The following is a 23,962-nucleotide window of genomic DNA, read 5'->3' as shown; positions in this document are numbered from 1 at the left end:
AATATTTGGAGACCAAACAACAAAACATGTTGTCAGTCATTAATAAAACATCAAGTGGATCACACTACTCCACAGCCTTGGCCTTTGCAGGGTGAGGCACCATCTGCACCGTAATAAAACAGAACCAAGCGGAAACTAACTTACGCCACTGGGACAAAAACAATCAAAACAGTTGCCTCTGACTGCAGCACTTCACTTTGTCATTACTGCACATGACATCATGGAAGGAAACAAAAAGCTGGTGTGACAATAGAAGTGTTGTTACAAGGGAGGGAAAAAAAATGGGACAAGAGTATAGATTCTTTGTACCACTAAGACTATTCAGGGTAGTCACTGAGGAGAGTATTTGCACACATAATGAGAGCCCAATAGGTACTATTTGTAAAGCTGCATCTATGCATTATTTTTATTGAGTAATCCATTTTTTTATTTACCGATAATGCCAAAATGTTCATCAAAAGATCCCAGAGCCCCAATGCTTCTTTTGTCCAACCAACAGTCTAAAACCCTCAAATATATATCATTTACAATGATATAAAACAGAGAAAAGGAGCATATGCTTTTATTTGAGAAGCTGGGATAAGATGTTACAAATGGCTTAATAGATTATCAAAATTGCTGTTGATAAATGTTTCTGTGGATCAACTAATGACTTAATCGCTTTAGCCCTTGTAGGAATTACATGTAAAATGTAAATAAAACTCACCAGCACATGCATTGAGGAACAGCCAGTCTGTTTTTCTCATTCGGTTTCTAATCTGCTTTAGCTTCTTGAAGTCGACCTCTTGCTCATCTTTGCTGCTCATGGCTCCAGCTGCAAGCTCTATCCTCTGGAAGTCCATTTTGACACGGTCTTCCCTCTGGGGCATAGGAGGGGATCTTCTTTGGCCCTGTCCTCCACTGCAACTGCCCTTCCACCAAGCCCTGTCCTGCTCATTGATCACAGGTGTTGGCTCAGCAGGTTCGGCCAGCTCTATAGCTTCCTGATTATTGGGCTTGGGGTGGTCACACACAACACACTTTGTAGTTTTGGGCCAGTTCTGGTAAGTGCATGCTGCGCATGTCCAGCGCTGCTGATGGGTGTTAAGTCTGTTTCTGTCATTGTACTCCTCACAGGTATCCACGGGGGAGTGGAGAGCAGGGCGGCAGCCTGCATTGGAGCCTGATGTCTGGGGGGACTCGGTGGGGCTGCTGGTCCTCGGGCGCTGACATAGGCACTGTGTGCAGCGTATGGCCCGAGGCCAGTTCAGGTAGGTGCATATCTGACAGGACCACTTATTGGCAATCTCAGCCATGCTGGCTGACCTCACTCTTGGCCTAGCACTTGAATCAGGGCAGATGAGGAGGCTACTGCCACTCTCAGTTCTGGGAGGGTCCCACTCCAGGCTGGGGTCCAGATCAGGGCTGTTCTTGTAAGGTTCCTCCGTGATGATGGGACCCGTCGACCTCTGTGCCCGGCACATAGTGCACTTGATTGCAGATGACCAGTTTTCATAGGTGCAGTAATCACAGACCCACTTTATCCTCTGTTCCGTCATTGTGGATTACTTTGGCTGGTCAAACTGTGGTGATAAATCTAGTTAGATGTGAGGCATACACAAAAGATTTGTTGATCAACTTTAAGGTCAATAAATATAATAAAGTAGTTTGTGTTTCAGATTCATAAATTAAGAGATTTTAGGGTAGTTATGTGTTCCTGTAGTTTGTAAACTAACTTACATCTGGTCGGGCATGCTCAATGACATTAGCATGCTGGAGACTGTTGTGTGATTAAAAGACTATAATTGCCTGCCAGCTGTTCATTATCAGTAACAGTATAGAGCAGGCTGGGTTTGATTCACATGACGGGCGGCTTTATTGCATTACTATGTAATAATGTTTCAGTGTTTAGTGATAGCTTGCTAGCTGGCAAGCTAACCACCTAGCATACATAGCCGGTTAAATGTTCGCTAACTGTGCAAATTTAACCGGACGTAACGTTACAATCATATAATTATCCGGAATATTTGAATAAAAAATATGTCAAACTCTTACCGTTTTGCGGCTGCGCTCGTTTCTCAAGTGCTTCTGAAAACCACAACAAACCCTTCTTGTACAGACCCCCCTCCTCCTGTTCCGTCAAAGCTTTCCCAATCCGAGTTATTTCGACCCCTTTGGACTGTCACATGTTTACCTTTATGGACTCATTAACCTCTCGCAGAATAAACCACACCTTGGCAAAGCCTCTGTTCTCTTTGAATCATGGTATAATTCAGCGACACTCCATGTTTTACATTGCCTCCGTGTTGTTTAATGGCGGCTACACTGAGACAAATGAGTAGCAGTGCCAAAATAAACGCTGGCTAGCCCTCGTCACCAATCATCTGGCTCAGCGCTCAATCCGATTGGTTCAAATGGAAGAACCGTGTTGCCTTCACTGTGTATAGAAAATATCACAACACCCCTATGAATGAAAATTCACGTGAGGAGATTTTATATCAAGGTGCTGAAAGGGTCATTACAATGCAAATTCATTAGACTTTATGTACGCAGAAGTTGTAAAAAAAAAAGAAAGAAAAAAAGGATGAAATGTGTAAGCTCTTCAAATGAATTTATTTTGTACACACTAAAATCGATAGAAATGATATAAGAAAATAAATAAAAACAGGGTTTCATGGAAAACATAAATGCATGCTGTTCTTTACAAATGTTTTTGGTCGGTTATGAATCACCTTTTACTGACCTCTAGGTGATGACACTGGTTATTTAAAGATGTTGACACTATATGCTTGCGATATTCTAACAAGCACACAAATTATACATTTATACGTGATTATATAGCCTTTAGCCTAACTGAACATCACATGGTTGTCACAGTGATTAAAAGGCAGGGGTTGGTTGGGGTTTGGACCCGCCTTTTGCCAAACGTCACATCCAAACATGGCAGCTTTCTTGAGCCGGTTGCACCACGTTTCGCTCCACGTTTCTAACGCGGAGAAAATTGCCAATGACCTTGTCTCTAAATTCAAGTTTAGTTTGTTTGCTACCAGACTAACCGACAGGTCCAGGCAGCTGGCTTTCAGAAAAGGAGCAGCAGTTTTCGTCGTGAATGAAGAGCTACAGGGAATCACAGACAATTATTCACCTGATCCACATCGGGTCAAAGTGGGGAAATACAACCAGGATCAATTTATGAAATGCCTTTACGATGTCAGCCAACATTACTCCGTGGATACTGTAAGCAACGTGTGTTTCGAGGTGGAAGATGTGGAAAGGTCATTCAAGGCTCTTCACCATCTGGGCTGCAATTTCCTGGTGCCTCCCACCACAGTTAGGGATGAGGGTGGTCTTGTCACCTACTCTGTGGTTAAATCTATTGTGGGAAATGTGTGCCACACACTCATTGACAGGACACAATATGAGGGAAGCTTCTTGCCTGGGTTTAATGTCATTGAAAAGGACTTCTGCTTGGAAGAAGACGTGTCTTGTCCAGTCACACATTTTGATCACATAACTTATGCCTGTCCCAGGAAAACAACCCACCAGGTCATGAGGTGGTATGAGAAGGCCTTTGGTTTTCAGAGGTTTTTCATTGATGGGTGAGCAACTATTGACTTCGCAAGATATTTACAGTTGTAATGTCAATTTTGTTCAAGTTGATGTCAGTAATAAAAATGACTATTCTTCTGAGTAGTAATGAAGATGTGGACGAAGGTTTTGTCGTAAACCAGGACGGCATTGGACTACGTCTTACTGCCATGGAGTATTGGAAGTGCAGCAAAGCAGGCATCATTCTCCCCTCTGTGGACAAAAAAGAGCCTGACTGCAAGTTTGTCATTGCAGAATCACTGCCTGAACAAGGTAACAGCAATCACTCCCATGTTTCAAGTTTTTCATTTCTGCCGTAATTGGTGATATTACAACTCTTGTGTCACTGTCTGCTTGCACTTATTTCAGGCAGGAATCAGGTTGACACTTTCTTGGAGAAGCACAGGACCCCAGGGATCCAGCACATTGGGCTGTACACAAAAAACATTGTTTCTACTGCACATGCGATGGCTGAAGCTGGTGTCCAGTTTTTCTCCCCTCCTCCTGCCTACTACACAGAGGTTTGACTGACTCTGAACCGAACCGTACCGCACAGACAACAAATACACAAATACTGACCACATTTTATTCAACAAGTTGGAAAGGGTATTCTAGTACTGTATGTTTGATAAAATGTTCATTACAGAAACATAAATCAGATTGTCTTTAAATAGTGAAATTGCAGAAATGCGCTGGCTTGTGAATTTACACACACAGTCCCAATTTATAGTGAATCACCAGGCACCAAAGACCTTTCCATAAAAGTGGACCTGTTCAGCACCCTGCTCTTTACCAGAAGACATCAGGGGTTTGAGGATTTTTTAGTTTTTAACAGAAGAACAGAAAAATTATAATGAACAGTCTGTTTCTATGACTTTCTGTGTGATTTTTCTTATGTGGCTAAAATGTATAGTCTTTTAACAAAGATGTTTCTGTGGCTCTTTTATTACATTAGATAGTGGGCTATAACACATTCTGGACATATTTGCAAATGTGTCATTTGTACCGTGGTTATCAACTCTTTACCTATCCTGTGTGCTTTGACAGGTGGGAAAACAGCAGGAGATAGAGGAGGCAGGACACAACCCCCAGACGCTGGCCCAGCATGGCATTCTCCTGGACACAGACCTGCACCAGGATACCTCATCACAGACAGCATCTAGTGAAAATGGAAGGTGAGAGCTGTGATCTTGCACCCCTTTTGTAGTTAGCCTCTGTACCAGTCTTTCTAAAAGATAACTTTCTCTTGGTGGTTTTCTGCCCATCTACTATTGTCCTGGAAAGTACATTGTTAGCAACTGTTAAAATGGTGGGATGTTCATATTTTACCTTACAGTACAGTAAATACCCATTTATGTAACTTGGAATATGTACAGAAAACTCCTGGATATGTTTTCAAAAATAGTTATGAAAGAAAAGATAAGAAAACAAAGGTTATTTCTCTATAAGTTGTGATACATCTCCTGTTGAAATTATTTGTAGTGTAGGGATCAAGTCAACATGTTTACAGAAGACCAACCAAGTGTCCTTGCCTTGTTGTCGTCTGTTTCCAGATACCTTCTCCAGGTGTTCACCAAGCCCATCTTTGCAGAGGACACCTTCTTCCTCGAGCTGATAGAGCGAAGAGGGGCGACAGGTTTTGGTGAGGGGAACATCCGGGCACTGTGGAGGTCGGTGCAGGCGCACATGGAGAAGGAGAGGGAGCATTCTCAAGGAGAGGGATCCCCCAAAACTGTGCAGACTACTCAGTATTAGTCACTCCAGACATTGTCAACTGAGGTTGTTTTATTTCATGGGGTTTTATATATCAATATGAGAGCACTTATTAGGACAAACATGTAAAATGTAAAAACAAATGTTATATGTTTACAGAAGTTTTCCACAAGTGGTATACATTTTAGTAGTGGATTTGGTGGTAAATCTCAAGTTACATCTTGCACTGCTAACAGTACAAATTCTATATTGTATAAATATCTAGCTTTCAACATGACTGAAAGGATTAAATACATAAAACTGCAAAATGTGAACAAAGTGGTACAAAAACAGATGTTACACACTATACCTGAAATGTTAAACAGAGAGATACTTGCTGTAGCAGTAAAATAATGTCTTTGTTTTTATTGAGTAAATGCAAAGCAACTGACTGACTCCAGAGCAACTGTTCCTTAATAAATCTGTTACTCACACTAGACCATGAAGACCAACCACTGTCCTCAACATAATGTGCTCTGTGTTTCCTACAATGGGGGTGGGGAATAAGAGCTCTTGAAATCTGTTAGGGCATCTTAGGTAAACATCTTCAGTGGCCAGAGATGGAAACTAAGTATATTCTCTAATGTAAAGTACTGAAACTTCACTTGATCATGTCTATTTTATACTACTTACATTAATATCCATTTTCCATTTTGTACTTTTTGCTGCTATGTATTTATGTCATATAAAAAACGGTTAACAAAAAGGTTATACAATATAATGTGTTATAGATTTAACTACCTAACCGTAAAAGTAGTGACGATTTGATTTGACCAACTAATATAATATGTAATAATACACTGCACACCGGGGCCATTTTCTTTTACATTTGAAATGTTAAGTCTCTTTACATAATAATAGTTAAATAAGATTCTGAATGCAGGAACTTTTACTTGTATTGAAGTAGTTTTACATAGTTGTATTGCTGCTTTAAGTAAATGATTAGAACACCTCTTTTATTACTGTCTTTATCCTTGTTCTAGATTAACATAGATATTGAACAGTATATAAGGTGGGTCAAATTGGCTCCAGCTTGACCTACAATATTAAAAGGCTGCCTATACTGGCTGTTGCATCAATAGTAATAATCCAATAATATAATATACATAATAATGTAATACTCTGAAAGGGGCAATTTTACTTTTAAAATATTTTGCTTTTAATACTGTACTTATGTAACATTTTGAATGCAGGACTTTTATGTAGTTGAGTGTTTTCACTGTGGTACTGCTACTTCAACAATGTGTATACTTCCACCACTGTCAGTATCTAAATATAATACTGATTACTTTATCATTAACTCAGGCATAGACTTAAGGCCGCTCTGCCTCACCAAATATCATAGATGTTTTACTACAATATTTAATTTGTAAAAGGTAGACTGATCTAGGATTATTAGTTAATTTACTTTGTCATTTAATCACATAAGGATTGAAAATAAAACTGTTCTGAGCTCCACAGCTCTGTATTTAAATGCCTCACTCACACAGTCTCTCATGAACCATTACTGGAAGAACAGCTGCACCTCTTTCAGATGCTGTGGAGGTCTTAGCAATGTGTATGCTTTGGCAAAAATGTTGCTTTAGACCCCCTAAGAGGGGGATCTCCAAACCCACTGAGATGTGCCAGCTCAATTAACTTGGCTATAAACATTACAGGCGCGGATTAGCGGGATAGATGAGAAACCGTGACATTCAGATGGGGTTCTGTGAAAGCCATATGCTCTCTTTGTGTTTTGACTGTAGTTACAGTATCCCCATTGAATAATGTCAGAGAATAGTTTCAGCAACAAGCTGCATAATCAATTTGTAAATGGACGTTCTTCTGCATTTTGACAAATGGTGTCAGTGTTTTTCTTTTACTCAAGTGTCACCCTCTTGGACAAACTATACTTTTTGAATTGGGGATCGACTATGTATTGGGGATTTGTGCTCACTGATAGAAAGCTTGTGAATTCTAGGAATGACAAACACACTCAAATACTACTCATAGAGTAGGTGTACTCCTAATTCAGCTTTGTGGCTAATTTGTGGTGCAGTTTGAACAGTTTAATGTTTAAGCTGCATTTGTTTAAAAGTATGAATGGAAACAAATGAGTGAATCTTAAATCATAAAATAGGGGATTTTGTTAGGGATGGATTAACTGTTCATTAAAGTTGAAAAGGGGATGGCTCCTGTAACAGGAGTCCTTTGGCCATCTGTCTGCAGCCAGTGTGAACCACAGATGGCATACAGCATTCTGTATGGGGGCTCAGTACTGGGAGTTGGAAGCTCACTTCCTATTTACTGTTAACAATTTGCTAGCTACAGTTACAAAGAGAAATGACTAAAAACACCAAAATCAAGGCTTATTTTTTCTTAAACCTATAGAAGCTATTGCGCTTCACTTCAATCTTGTTGCACTATGATTGGTGGATACTGCCCCCTATGGCTTTGACAGTCACAACACACTGCCAAACTTGTTGAATTACAGGACTCCTGCTTCTATACTGTGTGTTTGATCATCTGTTTCCTAAAGAGTCATCAGTGCCTTTTAGGTCTACAAAACACAACATGCAGCATACAGTTTGCCACGTTATATAATCTTCCAAAATTGCTGCTTAAAGAGATTTGGTAAAAACAACTTGTCACCCCCACACTCTGGCCTACATACTGGAGACAAGTCCTTGGTGCCCTTTCACACAAAAGGCAGACGGTCAAAAAACGAGGAGAGAAGTCTGGGGGAGATTAGTGGCACACAACAGATGTTACTCCTTGATTAACAATAGTGTCTGCCAGGGGTGAGATTCAACTCCCCACCCTTCTGAGGCCCAATGTGTTAACTTCAGGCACCTCAAAATAAATGAACTTACTGCATATGATGTGCTAGGATAGGAATGATCAAATATATTTGTTGATCTTTATACTGGTGCAGCTTTTAGCAACGTTACAATAATATCCTGTTTATTTTTAGGCAGTAGTTGTCATAAATACAACTGGCTTATATACATTTCCAGACATTCAAGGATTTTCACTCTGTGGTCCCCAACCTTTGAAAGTAGATGGGTTGCAATATGATTATTACTAGAAAAGAAGTCAAACATTTCATACATTTGCAGGCCTGCAAAAAAAATTGTAATGAAAAACAAAATCTGAGGAATAAAGGACAAATATCTCTGTGGTGGAGCGGTTGTAAGTGATCAGAAGGTAAATAATATAAATAAATATATAAATCATGTATAAAGTATATAAATCACACATCTGTCTTTTTCTCCTGCTATCTGTCTCTTTAAGGAACACACAGCTGGCAAGTTATTATATTACACCTCTGTATATTGTGAAAGTGCCATGTCTATATGCACAGCTCCAAACTGTGATTACTTTTCATTACTGGAGGGTGGATCCGACCAAAAGTTACAGGCGCGGGGGCAGCAGTGTTACACAGAGTCTTACAGAGATTAATATATTACTTTCTACCACCGCAAGCTTTAGCTGGATTGGACACAAACATTAAACAAGGCACATAACGCATATAATCAATGTAAAACTGAATGAGTTAGTGGTACAAATAAGTTCTCTCCGACACCCCTCTCCCCTGTCAAAAGTGGTATTGCTCGTGTATGTTGTCACAGGCTCATTAGCGTGCAATCTTGGACAGTAGTGCACTGGGGCAATGTTGTAGTTTGTAGGAGCTGCCTGGAGCAGGACGTGAGGTGACCTGCTCGCTTTTATTCCTGCCTGACGCCTCTTTCTGTAGTTCTGCTAAAAAACAAACCTCAACATGGTCCAGCGAAACTAACCAGCTGCCCGACGTTGGTGGAGATCCGAGTCGCTCACCGTGATGCTTGTGAGTGGTAGTTTTTGGTCAAATAATAAGTTTCTGTGCTAGCTAACTTTAACTGAGGAACTGTAGTGAACGAGTTCATATAGTGTGATACTCCTTTTGTTTTGAAAGTATTTAATTCGCATGAGTGGTGATTTCTATGCTGACAGATTTAATTAGAAGCGAGTGAAGTGAAGTGAAACCGTCTTCTTTGTGGAAGCTAAACATTGCTCCAATTAGTTAGCTTAGCAAGTTTTCCTCATGTGTAACTTTACTGCCAGCTATGTCTTTTCTATCTTGTCTGGGGTATTACTTGCATAAATGTAAAGTTAGCTTGAACTGATTTTCTTTCTACTTTGTATTATGTCTGTTTTGCCATTCAGTAGATTATTAAAGACATAATGTGACAAAAATGTCAAAGGGAAGGTTAATAAAACAAGTAAAACGTTTATGTGAAGCTTAAAGATATGCATCATACATACTGGTATGCAAAGTCTTAAAATAAGCCTTGGGAACCACCGGTTCTCATGTCAGTATCATCCATTCACCTTGTGAATGAAGTATTCTAGGCTTGGTTGATATCTGACAATAAGTGTAAACTCAATCAGATTAGTTGTCAGAGTGACCAAGTGTTCCATGAAGCCTGCAAAGAGATAAGTGCCTTCCTGGGATCAAAAGTGTTTTATGTGATTTGGCTGGCTTTGAAGTGCAAACACTCTGATCTCACTCTGGGTTTTCAATGATGCCATGTCACACATGGCAAGATAGGTCAGTGGCAAATGCAGAAGACCTTGCTAATAAATTTTACAGTCACTGGCTGCATGTGTTTCTAAGTGTCACTTTGGTGGCCATGTCATTTGGCTGTTTCTCAGACCCTCTTTCTTGTTTGTGCTGTTGCAGTGGAATGTGGTTGTTTTATCTTTATCTAGCAACCTTCCCGTCAGGTATGAAGACTGACATACAATCCAACAGATTCTGAAATCCTCGGTGGGATCATAAACACAAGAGCTTGTTAAATCTGAACTTCACAGTTTCCCATGGCCATGATAATGACTACTGAAGTTCATAATTGGCTTGAATCTGCATTAAGTATAAGTTAAAAAGACAAAATAGGAGACTTTCTGTTAAAGTACAGATGCATCATTTAACTTTTTGAGCATGTACATTTTATATTTCATCACCAGTAGCTTGTGGTCTTTCTGTTGAGTTCAAAATCCTGTTTGCTCTGTAGCCTGCGTGTAACATTCTATGAGCTCCCGTCACACCAGTTTCTTTGCCAGACTCATTTCCCTTTCATGAGGGATTTTGGAAAAGGGGTTTAAGGAACTGTTTGTGCTGGTTACTTGGACAAGCTCAGTTTTCAGGGCCTTTTCCTCTGAAACTGAGAGCCATCCACCTGGAGGGCTGGCAAGCTCATCTGAAAAAAATAAACTGTTTTAGCTCAAGTATAAAAGAGGCTGCCTATCCGAACTTGCAGATGATTCCCCTTTCCTTTCCATATCACTAAAAATATTTAGACACAATTTTAAGGCTCTCTAATATCCTGTATATTGTAATGCCACTGTTATGACGTTGATCAAACACTTCTCTGGAAAAAAATGTTGTTCCCTTGCTTATCTATTGTTTGATGTAGAGGCTATATGGTCAGTGGAAATGCAGTGTGGGGGATGGATACATTCTTGCATGTAAAACTCAAGAGTGCTCTTTCCCCTTCATTCTTAATTTTGATTGAAAGTTAATAAAGCAGTATCCACTGGATGTGACTTGTTCTGATTTGGATCTATTAAAATGCAATGTTATTCTGCTGTGGAGGTAGAGTGATGTGTCTCCGGCCCTTTGTAATTAAGAGACTTTTGTGAGATTTAGAATTCAAGTGGACAACATTTCTCTCCAACTTGGACAGGTGTGTTGAAAGCCTCTATTACAGAGCTCAACAAAGCTCTTGTTCTGGACAAATGTATACAGTGCAAGTGATTATGTAGTAGATAATTAAACAGCAAGCCTGCTTTAAAACGTAGGCCTCCTTGGCTGCCATGCATAGCCATGCTGGTCTTTTGTGTTTATGGTAAGTGGGCAGCTGCATGCTTGTGAGATCTTGGCTGTACCCCAGGCCCTCAACTGAGCCTGATAACTACCATTGAAGCCTCCCAGCCATGCTCATTTCTGACTATTCACTCACTGCTTTAAATGTAGATTGTGCCTCCTGTTTGACATAGCCTAATTTCTGTGAACATGCAGACAGCTGTGGACTAGTCTGCAGACTACAATGAGTTTTGTAAATTACTTTTTTAGCCTGTCAGTTGTGGCAAAACTTGGTGGCACCTGCCCTTTGTGGCACCTAACTAATGACAACACCAACAAAGAAAGTTTCGGTTACAGAAACCTTGAATGTTCACATTGACAATGATGCACAGTGCTGCAGAAAAAAGCAGAACTGGATTGCCAATTTGTCATTCAGTTATCTGGTCTTCATGAGCCTGGCAAGTCTGTCTGCCTTTTATGACATGCTCTGTAACCACACCCACCATTATCACATGAGAAACTGCTGAGTCCAAATTTGGATCCTATACAAACCATGTAACTCAAAGCAGCCAAAAGCTTTTTAGGAACGTGCATATTTCCTCCTAGGGAATCTTTCAGTGGAAGGGGACATATTAGTTAAAGTTTTACCCAGCATTCGTTTCACAAGTGGTATGGTGATGAAGAGCAGCACAAACCCCTCAGTTAGGTTTCAAATCGGGCTGTCTCAGGTGCTCAGCAGATGCTCAGATTACTGAGACAGCGACAATCGTAGGACTGTTGAAAGCAGGATACAGATCTGACTGCCATGCATGCAGGAATGCCAAAGGCGGATGCCTGAAAACCAAACATTTAAGATTTTGTTATTTTTATATCAGTTTAATAGAGATGAAAGCTTTAATAAAAATGTTAAGCCTATGTGTGACAACCCTAAAAATAGATACAAAACAGACTAATAAGTAGCTTGCAAATGTGTTGCTCAGTAGCCAATACAAGCTGCAACAATGATATCAAACAGTGTTGTTCTCCACCAGCTGTCCAAGTGCTATAAAATGGATTAGTATTAGCTCTAATTGTCAGTCAGACACAAAGCTGCCAAATCCCTACGTAATGTTGGCCTAACCAGTGGGATTACTGTCTGAGCAATGTATGGAGAAGCTGCTCTAATTGGGGAAACAAAGATCCATGGGTGACCACAGCTTAGATAACTATTGTAACAACTAAGCTGACAGTCTGTAGTCTTTCTGGACTTGACTGCAATTTATGAGTCTTAGGAAAGTGTCGTTTACCATATAGTACTGCTGTCCGATCTCATAGAAAGATAAAGCTGGGTCTGGGAACGCTGACTCTAAAGCAGGCCTCCGCTTTACACTTAACCCAATCGACTCTGTGGTTTCCTCTCTTGTCCTATCTATCGCTCATTTAGGCAGTACGATAGCTTGTTATTTTTGACACCCCAAAGTAGCGATGCTTGAAAGGCCCTTGGTAACCACAAAGGAAGTGTGGAGTCCCATCAGCTCGTCCAAGGCAGCATAAGTGCTGACTTTTAGGAAGGCCGCTGTCACTGCAGACTTTGCTGCAGTCAGTCAGCAGCCTGTATGCATGTGATGGAAAGCCACGTCTGAGCGAAACGTCCTGCAACATTCTTCCCCTGCGAGATTAAAATTCTCAGTTGTCACGGTGGTTGCTGCCCCATCCTAGATAAAGAGCTATCGGGCTGCAGAAGCTTCGAGGCTCCCTCTGATTCCAGATAATAGCATCATCGTTATGGAGGTGATTCGGGTTTGGACGTCAGACGGGGAGTGGCACATTTGACAGATTCTAACTTGATCTGCATCTTTTAACACAGCAGTGCATTCAGTATGAGATAAATGCATTAGGTGTCTCTATTAAGCATTAGTATGGCTCATTTCTATATACTTTTTGTCCGTAGAAGAATAAGCACACTTCCCTTTCGCAAGCTCTTCTGAACATGTTTTCTATTTTCAAAGGATGTGGGGCTAGGTTAGGCTTTTACAGTTGTGTGTTCAACTTATGTCATGGAGCTGAGGAATGTTTATAATTATGTTATAAACCTCACCCATTTAAAGCACTCAGATTTATGGGATAAAAACGTAATCCTTGAGCATGATGAGCATGAGAAAGATGAACTGTTGCAGTTCTCTGTAACTAGAAGTAATGGATGTTGTTTACAGTTTAGAGTCCAGAGTGTCAGGCTACAGTTAGACTTTTTCCATTTTTCTAGGGAAGGAAAACATCATTTAGTGTCCTTTTCTGCTTGGATAAACATCATGCTAAAGAGCTTTTCTTGTCTTTGCCAATTTCATTTGGGCGAGGTTTTTTTCTTTCTCTGTCACTGTCATCAGACATCAAGGGTAATTTATAAACAACGTTTTCCTCTACCCCAGCATGTCCGTGGTTATCGCTGCTGTGAAACACAGATCTGTGTGATTAATAGACAAGTATAGTATAAGATGATCTGACCTAGATCAGCTCTTTTCTATTCAGAGGCCACACGGTAAAGCTGCCAGATGTCCCTGAACCGCGTTGATGTCCTTGTAGAACTAAAACATCCTTGTGTTTAAGTTGTTCTCCTGATGTGGTAAGTGTTGTTAATGGAGATCATATGCCTATGCAAACACCACATGCAGTATGTCAGCTCCCTCAGGGTCTTATGGACCCCCCCCCTCCTCAAACTCACACACACACTCCACCCAACCACCCGCAACCTCTGATGTCGCCTCTTTTGTTTCCCACGGTGTCTCATCTTCTGCACAGAGCTCTCTTTTGTTCCCCTCATTTTTTTGTGCCTGCAGTTGTTCTGTCATTCAAACAGACACTCTCTGACCTTGCAGGCATCCTATGACCGCCTTGTGCTACTGCACTTTTTCAGTCCCCTACCTGACATAGCCTCATGTGGAACTGATCTGGTGGCCTGTGCAATGATTATATAGATTTACATCTGTGGCTAATCAGCTGTTTTACTGTAACCATGGTGCAGCACTAATGCGAAGAGGGTTGTTTTGATAACCGCAAGGTCAGCTATTCCCAGCCTGCCAGTATTCAATTACACAACTTTGACTTTGCTCTATTCCTCTCTGTGTGCTCCAGTGTGGAACACTTTGAGGAAACTTGCTCTCTCAGATGACTGATAATCCTCCACACGAACAGGCAAGAACAAAACAAAGTATAGAGGTCCAATTTTGGTGACACGGTGACCATGCAGCATACTTTCAATTTGAAAAAATATATATATATATATATATATATATATATATATATATATATATATATATATATATATATATATATATATATATATATATATATATATATATATATATATATATATATATATATATATATATGGCGACCTTGTTAATCAAAGCAAGTGTTTGCTGGTAACATTTGCTTGCTCACTTCAGAATAAAAGGAGCTTGTCTAACCACTGACCTCTCTTGAATTTGTCTTAAATGCGTTGAACAGGTTTGCAAGAGTGCCGGTGTGGAGAGTAATCAACTAACAGTTGATTTATCTGTGTTTTGAATGTATGTGTGAGATGAGCTTGAGGGTTCTATAGGGAACGCCACCAACAATCTGTCTTTTGAGTATCATATTTTCAATGCCTGTAGGCCTGAAAGGTGGCTGTGAAAAGTGGAGGACAGTAGGCTGCAGACAGCTCGGATTCACAGTAGTTACAATAGCATAGAAATTTCTCAAACGGTACCTACAGCACAGTCCACTTCTCCACAGTCTCGATAGCTTCAACACAACATAGCTAAAGATGTTACTTCATAGCTTTAAAACTCTTGTTAGAATTAGCATACTGAGGCAGAGAAATGGATTATGGTGCAGAGGTGGTTTGAAAAGTTTCTATGGAGGGTTTGACACTTAATTACACTTTCTTTTGCCTGACTCTTTGTTGGGATTGGAATCCAGTGTAACTGTGTGTGATATGTGATATCCTCCGAAGAAGGAAGCTACTCACTCACTTGGTTGTGAGTATTTGATACTCAAAAGATACATTTTCAGTTGAATATTTCATTAGGAGAGCACAGGGTTTGATCTCCATTGACATTGTGTTTCAGAGCCTCAGCCCCCCCCCAATCCAACTGGATTGTTCTCTGCTTATATGGTCGACAGAATGTCAGAAATGTACTGAATTCTAATCCTGTGCTCATCATTGTGTGTCTGCTCAGGACTGGGCCGAGGAGTGAAACACATTCCTGAAGGAGTTGAGGGCTGCTGTCTTAAGCTTATGAGAAACCAGCCTGCTGACAACATGCCCATCAAGATGGCCACCAGCTTTTCTTGCCCTCACTGCAATAGCTCAGGAAAAAGATGTGTGTTGCCATGGTGATCATATACAAGAAAACACTGGAAAAGAAGGGTGCCGACGATGTAGCATCCAAAAGTACAGATTTGGGACCGGTGAGCGGTTATTTTCTACTTGTGTAAGCATTTTTTTCCCCCTGTGTGAAATGTCATTTTATGTTAATATGTAGCCTTGCCAACGGGCCTCAACAACAAGGTGTTGCTCTAAATCAGGAAATTGTTGCTGGCCACTCATCACTCCACAGCAGTTTTATGGCTCAACATTAGATTTTCCTGTTTTGTCAGCTTTAATCAGATCTTAAATTTGACTTCTAGCTTCCCTTGAGTCAAACTTGTTGGAAAATTCACAAGTGTTGCTTTAGTGAATGTCAGGAAGTGATGTCAAAAGAACTGTTCGGATGTTGGAGATTGGGAATAAGGGATGCTTATGTTCCTATTACTGATCATTTCATCATCATAGCTGCCAACTGCTATCACTGGGACATTTGTCATCTGGTTTTGAATCCTGCGTGTCCCATTTCTTTCACTCAAAAAGACAATGGAGTATTTTAGTTTCACTACGCTGAGCAACTGACTCATTTTCTAATCAGTATCCATGCAGTAGAAACCTTCTTTCTGCCTGAGTGAGAAACTTCCCCCACTAATGTGGGTTTGCCTTTTCAGCCATGTGAAATTAAGTCATCAGGCTGAGCGTCAATCAGAGGCATTTATGGTGGAACTCTGTTGATGGGTCGCACTTAGTCTTCATCTCAGCAGCAAAAAATGTGCTACGACATACACTCGGGGCCAATTATGTATACACAAAATCTGACTTTCTAGTAGGTTTTGTTTTTCTTTGTTGATTTATTGACTTTTTATTGCTAGAACCTCCTATACATTTTATGCAAACCCATTTACGTGACTTTGTGGTTTCTGGTGGGCTGACAGTGAATCTTTCTTGCATTTCTGCAGTTTCAGGCACAGACCATGAGCCAAGGGACTGCACTTTTCTCTTGCGGATTCATGGGTAAGAGTCTGCTATCTTTCTGATCACTATACAGATGTACACCTCTATGTGAATTCAATGTGTTCATAAAATTGTCCACAATGGCCTAAAAGCACCAGAGACATTAAAGGAATTGCCAACTTGGCATAAATCACACAGTGCAACATCTCTTTTTTTACTTCCCTTCACTAACTGCACATGACAAGTAATTATGTACTTACTACAGATAATGTCAGATGTTTAGTATTGTGTCGGCCACGATTAATGTGTATTAATGGCTGCGTGCTGCATGCGTGCTGCTTGCATCCTGCATGCTTTAGTTGTAGACATGCCAAAAAATCCTACACTCAGCAGTATGAGCAACAACCCCAGCCTACAGTCTTAGTATTGTAAGATTAAATGCTGTTCTGTCTTAACACTAAGCTTGCAAGACTGGCAGAGCAGCAGTACCAGTAGGTGTTGTTAACACTGCCCTTTATTCTAAGTGGTTTCCATGGACTGCAGATGGTATTTTGGGGATTTTATCTGTAGTGGAGAAGAATAGACCTTTTGCATACCTGACGTTTAGTATCTAAATCAGAGTTGACTGACTAGTTCAGTTGGCTGACCCATTCAGCGAATCAAGGGAGTTTCTGTTGTGGCAACATGTGTTTTGGCATAGTAGCTATGGTGCTAGGGCAGAGTCGATCAGCAAGAGCAGATAGGGAGCTTGTCTGATACAGAATATAATCTGATACCTCTACTAGTAGATCTCAAAAAAACAACAAGGTGATAAGCCAGAAAGTTGATGATGGGTTATTGACATTTTATCAAGCTTGCTCCGGTAGAGACGAGGTTTGATATTGAGTCAGTTAGACATTAAGCTCCCTTCCCTGTCCCAATTAGCTGTGCTTACAGACTGTGACACTAAAGTAGTGCCTGGAGGACAGGATTTATTCTTAGTGCCAATTACACAAAGCAGGGAGTAGTGTCAATACTAGATACACAAAGTACATAATCATGCTGGGACCAACGAGCTGACCCAGACTGGAGCAGTGTCATGGATGTTGTCCACGTTGAGGTTGCCAAACTTAACCTCTTATGATCGTAAAACCTTGGCACTAAAAAAAATTTTTTTTTGACACTGCAAAATAAAACGCAGCCCTCAAGCAGTGATGATGATGTCACTTCGTATGAAAAATAAGGGAGATTTAACAAGCCAAACAGAGCTGCTGAGTTACTTAAAAATCTATAATCTCATGGCGTGAGCCTTGTTTGATACATTTACATGATTACATCATTTGGCTGGCACTTTGGGTGCAAAGTCATGTACAAACTAATTAATAAAAATGCTGGAGGCACACACATTTTTTAAATTTTTTTTTATTAAAAGACCCTGACCAAAGAGTTAATCCTGAACATGCATCAGGGAAACATCTTATAAAAAAAGTTCATGTGTTTCCCATACAGGTTTTTTAACCTAATGTCATATGGGGAAAAATAGCGGAAAATTGAGACAAATCCTTTTCTGACAACTGCTGAAATGTAAACATAACAGACTAATCATGAGGCTGCATTTGTTTAAGGGTCTAGGGTTGCAAATAAGCCCTTAAATCATTTCCAATATTTTAGGTGAGAATCTTGTCTGGCATCACATTTAGATTATTTAATTAAAATGAAATGTTTTTTTGTTGCAGAGACAAGCCGGTGGCATGAGCTGGGTCACAGCTGTGCCATACAGCAGAGGCCAGTTGGGACCAGCCTGGAGAGCCTGTGGGACGTCCTGCCTGAGGTGCATAAAACTTCTGCCCACTGGGGTTGGGATGTTGGCTCCACCTCAAGCACAATCACCAGCTTGTTGCAAGACCTCAGCCTGACAGAGGCTGTGTCCTCGCACTCCACCGCACCCCCCAGCAAGCGGCAGTGCCGGTCCCTGTCTTGCTCAGATGAGCTTGGTGGTTGCCGCTCCACCTGGCGCCCTCAGGGCTCTCGTGTTTGGACAACAGTGGAGAAGAGGAGGTGCCACAGCGGAGGCAGTGTCCAGCGTGGTGGTGTTGTGAACGTGCAGCTCGGCTTCCCCGTCATGCAACGTAGCTCCAGCTTCAGCCTGCCCGCCCGGTCCAACACTGTGGAGCTGCCCTGTTTCACCCAATATCTCCCCTGCCCCTCTGTCTTCACCGGCCTGGCGCCCTCCTCCTCCATGCCCCTGTCTTCCGAACCCTTGGTGCAGCCCCTCTACCTCTCAGATGAACAGATCTGCCTCCCTGAGCCTCGTGGACCCTCACCAACCAGCTCCCCTGACTCTACTCCAGAGCTGGAGCGCCGTGGTGGACCGGGGGGCCTCGCCCGTAGTCGCTCACAGCCGTGTGTCCTCAATGACAAGAAGATTGGTGTGAAGCGCAGAAGACCAGCTGACACACAAAAACAGAGGCCTTCTTTGGACCTGGCAAAGATGACCCAGGTGGGTATTTAAGTGTTACTTTGTAAAACAGGTCACAAATGTAATATAATAATAATATAATCTTTTTAAAACATACAGGCAGGGATTGCAGTATTTAAGGAGGACTGTCCTGTTTAACTTCAATTGAGGCCTAACATACACTTTGTGAAAACACGTTAAATGCACCTGAGCATGCCATAAGAAATCTCCAGTGGCATTTTATGTAGCATTTATTTATAGTTTGAACTCGCCACAGCCCTTTTATGTGCTCCAAAAGATCAGTGTCATGCCAGCTGGAAGCTCTGCTTGGTCCATCAGTCTCACTAACATTTGCTAGTTCTACTCCACTGTTGTGGCATGTTGGATAAACAAACACTTCCAACGAAGGTCACGCCTTTGTGTCTCTTCTTTCCCAGCACACCTCAAAGTGTTTCTGCAGGCATGTCATTAAATGAAGGTGATTGTTCATGCAGGCCTGTTCTAGGTCACATTCCATTATGTGGGTGTGTATTTGCACTTGCAGAAATGGAACTCACGAAGCAAAGAATGCCCCTTTTAATGTGCTAATGGGTGAAGATGATTTGAGCAAAGCAGGAATTAAGAAGTTAGTCAGTGGATCAGATGAGTTTGTATTCATAAAATAAATTATATTGTAAAATCACTGGCCACCTGTTTCATCTGCACATCCTGGCAGCTGTTTATCTCTCTGTCCCACAATTGCGCACACACACACACACGTGCGCGCGTATATAGTAAATTTTCACACGTACACTGGCTGGATCATAAACACAGAGCTGGACTTGGCCCTGTTGAGAAAGTCACACAGAGTTCAGCTGTGTCTTAACAACATTGCTGCTGTGACACGACAAGCAGACGCCACACACACTCCAAACAGGGACGAGGTCAGCGTGGAGAAAAGAGCTTTAGGCGAGGCAACTAACAATATTTTCACAGAGGAATGTCCGGGTGCTGAGATTGTTAGCATTGGATCTGTCCTGCTGTTCGTGCATTGTGTTCTCTGTTCCTCTATTAAAAGGGACTGCTGTGACGTTGGCTTTCAGTTCAGGTGGAAGGAACGCAGCCTTTGAAACTACGAGGCGTTTCGGCCCAGTTATGCAACTAAACCATGTTGTGGTGTTAAGTCAAATGACAAAAAAACAATTTTGTGAATCATTAGTGGCTTTTAGTTATTTATCAAGCAATAATGCTAAACCATTTCCAATTTCAGATTCTCAAGTGTGTGGATTTGCAGCTATCTTGTGTTTTATATGATTGTACATTGAATATCTTTGGGTTTGGGACTGTTTATTGGAACAAAACAAGCTATTTGCATTTGTCACCTTAGGCTCAGGGAACTTTTACCTGTTTATAGACTAAACCATAATTTGATTATTTGCAAAAATGAGTGATTGCTTAAACCTATAAGTCCTAAGTGTGTAACTATGGAGATTCAGGAAATCACAGTGGAAAAGATGTTCACTGGTGATGATAGAATAAACTTGCTTGGCGCTCAACTCGGGCTTTATCGCACTTCACATACGTCACCCTATCAGTATTCAAAGTCACCTTACTATTCAAATATGATCACAGTGCCAAGTGTGTCTCTAAAGTGTCATCCACACGCCACAGCAGTGTAGTTTAACCAGGGAGAAACTGCTTCCCTCTGCTCACTGCGGCTCCATGAATGTCAGGAAGTGGAGCAGCTGTGGCAGAGGTTATGGATTGTTGCACAAGGGAGATGCGTGTTGGGGAAAGAGATTGATTTCTGCAAATTCAGCTCAGTGGGTGGATTGCTGCCACAGCCGGGCCTCATGAGCTATTGATCAGCTTTTATTGATGGCGAGTCAAGGTCAGTATGGATGAGGAGACTTTCTGCTCTCTTCTCCATTTCATTCGGGAGGGGGGGGGTTATAGTAGCAGACAAACATGGACACCGGCAGCACTTATTCATGACCCTCATTGTGATGTGGTGCAGTAGGTTGTGTGAGGACACTGTGAAAAAATATTTTCTCTGTCTTCCTCTGCAGAACACTTCGTTTGTGCTAAGTTAGAGCTATATATGGTTTAGTTAATGTCGATGGCACTCTTTTGCTATTGTCCAGACTTCTTATGGCCTTATCAGTTTGGTCCCATGGTCTTGGACCGTAAATCTTGACAGTTGAGACTGAAGTGCTAATGCAGAAGGCAGTGTGACAGTTGCCTAGTGCTGCCAAATGCACCAACTAGACCGGTGCCAAGAAAAACTGGGAACTTGGTCCAGATTTTGTACAGACATCCATGGTTCCCAGATGATGGACCCTAATGACCTTGGTGATCCACTGGCTTTTCCTCTAGCCCCACCTTGAGATTGATATCTGTGGTTTTGAAAGAAATTTCTCAACAACCACTGGATAGATTGCTATAATATTTGATAAAGATTCATGTTCCCCACAGGATGAACTGTAATAACTTTGGTGATTGCTTGACTTTTCCTCTAGCACCATCATCAGCTCAGATCAGCTTCAATACTTTAGTTTATGACACTATATTTGCAAAACTAATGACATTCTCATCAGCCTCAGCAGCACTTTGCATTTAGTGCTAATCAGCTGCTAAACATCAGCACATTAGCATTGTCATTGTGAGCATTTTAGCATGCCAATGTTAGCATTTAAATCGAGGCAGAAATCATGTACCTAACACAGAGCTGCTAACATCGGTGTTCAGCTTCTCTAATGTGATTATTTGCAGCCTTTCTGTATCATTGTAAACCTTTTAACTCTTGACAAAATAAGCAGGTATATGACAACACTATGTGCTGTTGGAACTTGAGATTGGAATTTGTCCTTTTTTTTTCTTTCTGACATTGTCTAAACAAAACCACATATTGAATCTAATTCAATTGAATCTTTTATCTATCGATGAGTTGCAGCTGTAGTTCATACACTTGGCGGTGAGCTGCATCAGAACAGTCCCATGCTTGTTAGATATTACATAAGCACACAAGTGACAGGAGGTTTCACAGAGGTCCTATTCTCCTGTGTCTTGCTGGTTGAACGCCGCAGTGTTCAGTCATGAGGCAGCTGTCCTGCCTTCTCCATGTTAGCTATACAGATTGGATAAGACTCTGTCATAAAGCCTCCCAGTACAGCATGCTCAGCTGTCACAGGACTTGCCTGCAGCAGCGCTGGCACATGTGGAGTTGCCTAAGGAAGTTTCCCAGATGTATGTGTTCATTGTGCAGTGCCAGTGAAAGGCCAGCAGAGGCAAAACGCTGACATGAGTGATGTCTACCCTCTAGATATCTGGCCACTTGCTGCCTGGGTTCCAGTTGGACCTCAGATCACATAGCCTCACTTGGTCAACTACCAGTTGCTCCAGTATGTAATGCAGGCTAAATTTATACCATTGAAATCTTGTTACTTTTTTATATTTTAGTGGTTGTTGCCCAGTGTTGAGCTCTGACCTCACTGACTCACCCACATACTGTATGAGTATAGTAGGGGGATTGTTTTCATAAGATGGCTGTATGCCTTTAGTTGTGCTTGTGCCCTAGTTAGGACATGGTTCATAGTCCAAGATGAAGGAATGAAATGTTTTTGATTTCCTCACCAAATATGCAATCACCATAGAGACCATGGACTCCTACCAGACCAAAGATTTGACATATTTGTTTAAGTGTATGCTAGTTTCCTTGAAAACATCAATATCATGCTTTGAAAAAAATGAACTTTCTGTCCTTCCACAGAAACTTCGGAATTTCCACAGCCTTAGCTGCCCAGGAATCATAGGCGAAGACAGCTGCGAGTCAAGCCAGGCCCTCCCTACTCTCAGGAGCACCGCTCAGTGCAACACTGATGACTCATCTGCAAACGTACACGGCTTGGAGTACGTTCAGCCTCAGACCAAAGAGGGCGAGATCACCAGGAACGTGTCGTCAGATCCCACCATTGAGGAGGTGGACTGGAACTCCGCAGACTACGGCGACGTGACACCAGGGACGACCAATGGGAAGGACAGTGAGCCTCTGTGGGCGGGGTTGTGTAGCATGAGGAAGGATGTGTATCAGCTCGGAGGCGAGCTCGACATTGAGCAAATTGAGAGGAACTGAGCTGCACTGTCTTCCTCTCAGGGGAAGCTAATTTAGGGGACTGAAAGTTTATCACTAGGTGGTACAATAAACAGAACTGATAGTCTTAAGGGCAAAGCAAGTGGATAGCAAATGCAGCGAGCGTTCTAGCACTTGGTTTTTTTTCTTTTCTCAAGGAGAGATTGAGCAGGAGCTTTTTTGGCTAAACACCCATTTTTGGGGACTTTGTGTAGTCAGAAGCTACTCCCTCACTGTGTGGTATCTGAACTGTGTCTCAGGAGAACAAAGAAGTTGGAGAGGACAGATTCAGGTGGAGATAATAGAACTGATAAATATAAAAATTATATATTAATGTTGGCTCAGAGACTGGGGTCTTTAACATTTTTCTGTAACCCTGATTACCTTCATTGTACTACATTTGGAGAGAATTCACAGCAGGTTTGTATAAATTCTCTGCACCAGAACAAGTGTCCGTTCCACTGACCGCCTTCAATTGTACATGGGTACATGATGGACAGAAATGGGGACTACTTCGAGAGCTACTGTTAGTAAACCCCCCTTCACTCTTACTGAGCAACAGGCTGCACGCACAAACAACCTGTAATATATATTGAAGAGCTTAACATTTCACACAGTAACATCAGGCTTCTCTCCGAGATCTATGCTCCCGTTTGTTCGAGAGAAACTTTGTGATGCTAATAGCGTTAATATTCTTTCTTTTTACGATTTGTAACTACAAAGTTATGTAAAAACTTGAGCATATTTCTATACAAATAAACACAGTTTTAAATGTGTCATTTGTAGTCACATTATTTCAGTGTCTCTATTCTCAAAATTTGGGAGGCCAACCCCGGATTATGCCTCAACATGTGTACAGACTGAACAGAACGTGAAATGAAGAATGGACACAGTGTAATTGCATACAAAGGCAAATGAGAGACGCAAGTGGAGCATGAATAGATGTACATTTCTATGAACACTGTAAGGCTTCAGGTTTGTCTGAACTCACTACTT

General features: G+C 41.4%; 3 protein-coding genes across 3 annotated transcripts; 2 read left to right on the top strand and 1 right to left on the bottom strand.

Moving 5' to 3' along the window:
- Positions 1–706: 706 nt before the first annotated feature.
- On the bottom strand, positions 707–2,343 carry LOC119887508 (ubiquitin thioesterase ZRANB1-like; the record flags this gene model as incomplete). Its single annotated transcript, XM_038698299.1, is given in 2 exon segments — positions 707–1,562; positions 2,035–2,343. A coding segment is annotated over 1 exon segment (832 nt), but the record flags the coding sequence as incomplete, so codon positions are not given.
- A 506-nt stretch (positions 2,344–2,849) lies between these two features.
- LOC119887507 (4-hydroxyphenylpyruvate dioxygenase-like protein) lies at positions 2,850–5,765 on the top strand (the record flags this gene model as incomplete). Its single annotated transcript, XM_038698298.1, is given in 5 exon segments — positions 2,850–3,578; positions 3,674–3,840; positions 3,937–4,088; positions 4,615–4,742; positions 5,121–5,765. Coding segments are annotated over 5 exon segments (1,308 nt in total). The 3' UTR covers positions 5,323–5,765.
- A 3,193-nt stretch (positions 5,766–8,958) lies between these two features.
- On the top strand, positions 8,959–23,745 carry fam53b (family with sequence similarity 53 member B). Its single transcript, XM_038698297.1, has 5 exons — positions 8,959–9,145; positions 15,340–15,571; positions 16,427–16,481; positions 18,137–18,900; positions 22,607–23,745. Exons 2-5 carry the CDS (start codon positions 15,482–15,484, stop codon positions 22,967–22,969), a joined length of 1,272 nt encoding a protein of 423 aa, XP_038554225.1. The 5' UTR covers positions 8,959–9,145; positions 15,340–15,481; the 3' UTR covers positions 22,970–23,745.
- The last annotated feature ends 217 nt before the right edge of the window (positions 23,746–23,962 follow it).

The sequence above is a fragment of the Micropterus salmoides genome, unplaced genomic scaffold, assembly GCF_014851395.1.
Source record: "Micropterus salmoides isolate LMB-PRFRI ecotype aquatic unplaced genomic scaffold, ASM1485139v1 Ms_hic_scaffold_4206, whole genome shotgun sequence".
NCBI lineage: Eukaryota > Metazoa > Chordata > Actinopteri > Centrarchiformes > Centrarchidae > Micropterus > Micropterus salmoides.
Note: the sequence above shows the minus strand (reverse complement) of the source record. Positions and strands in the feature narration are given on the sequence as shown.

Bases quoted from the DNA above. Each gene is read 5' to 3' on its own strand.
- fam53b (XM_038698297.1), top strand. From the start codon at position 15,482: ATGTGTGTTGCCATGGTGATCATATACAAGAAAACACTGGAAAAGAAG. The intron at 15,572-16,426 runs GTGAGCGGTTAT...GCATTTCTGCAG, and splicing joins AAAGTACAGATTTGGGACCG to TTTCAGGCACAGACCATGAG. The intron at 16,482-18,136 runs GTAAGAGTCTGC...TTTTTGTTGCAG, and splicing joins TTTCTCTTGCGGATTCATGG to AGACAAGCCGGTGGCATGAG.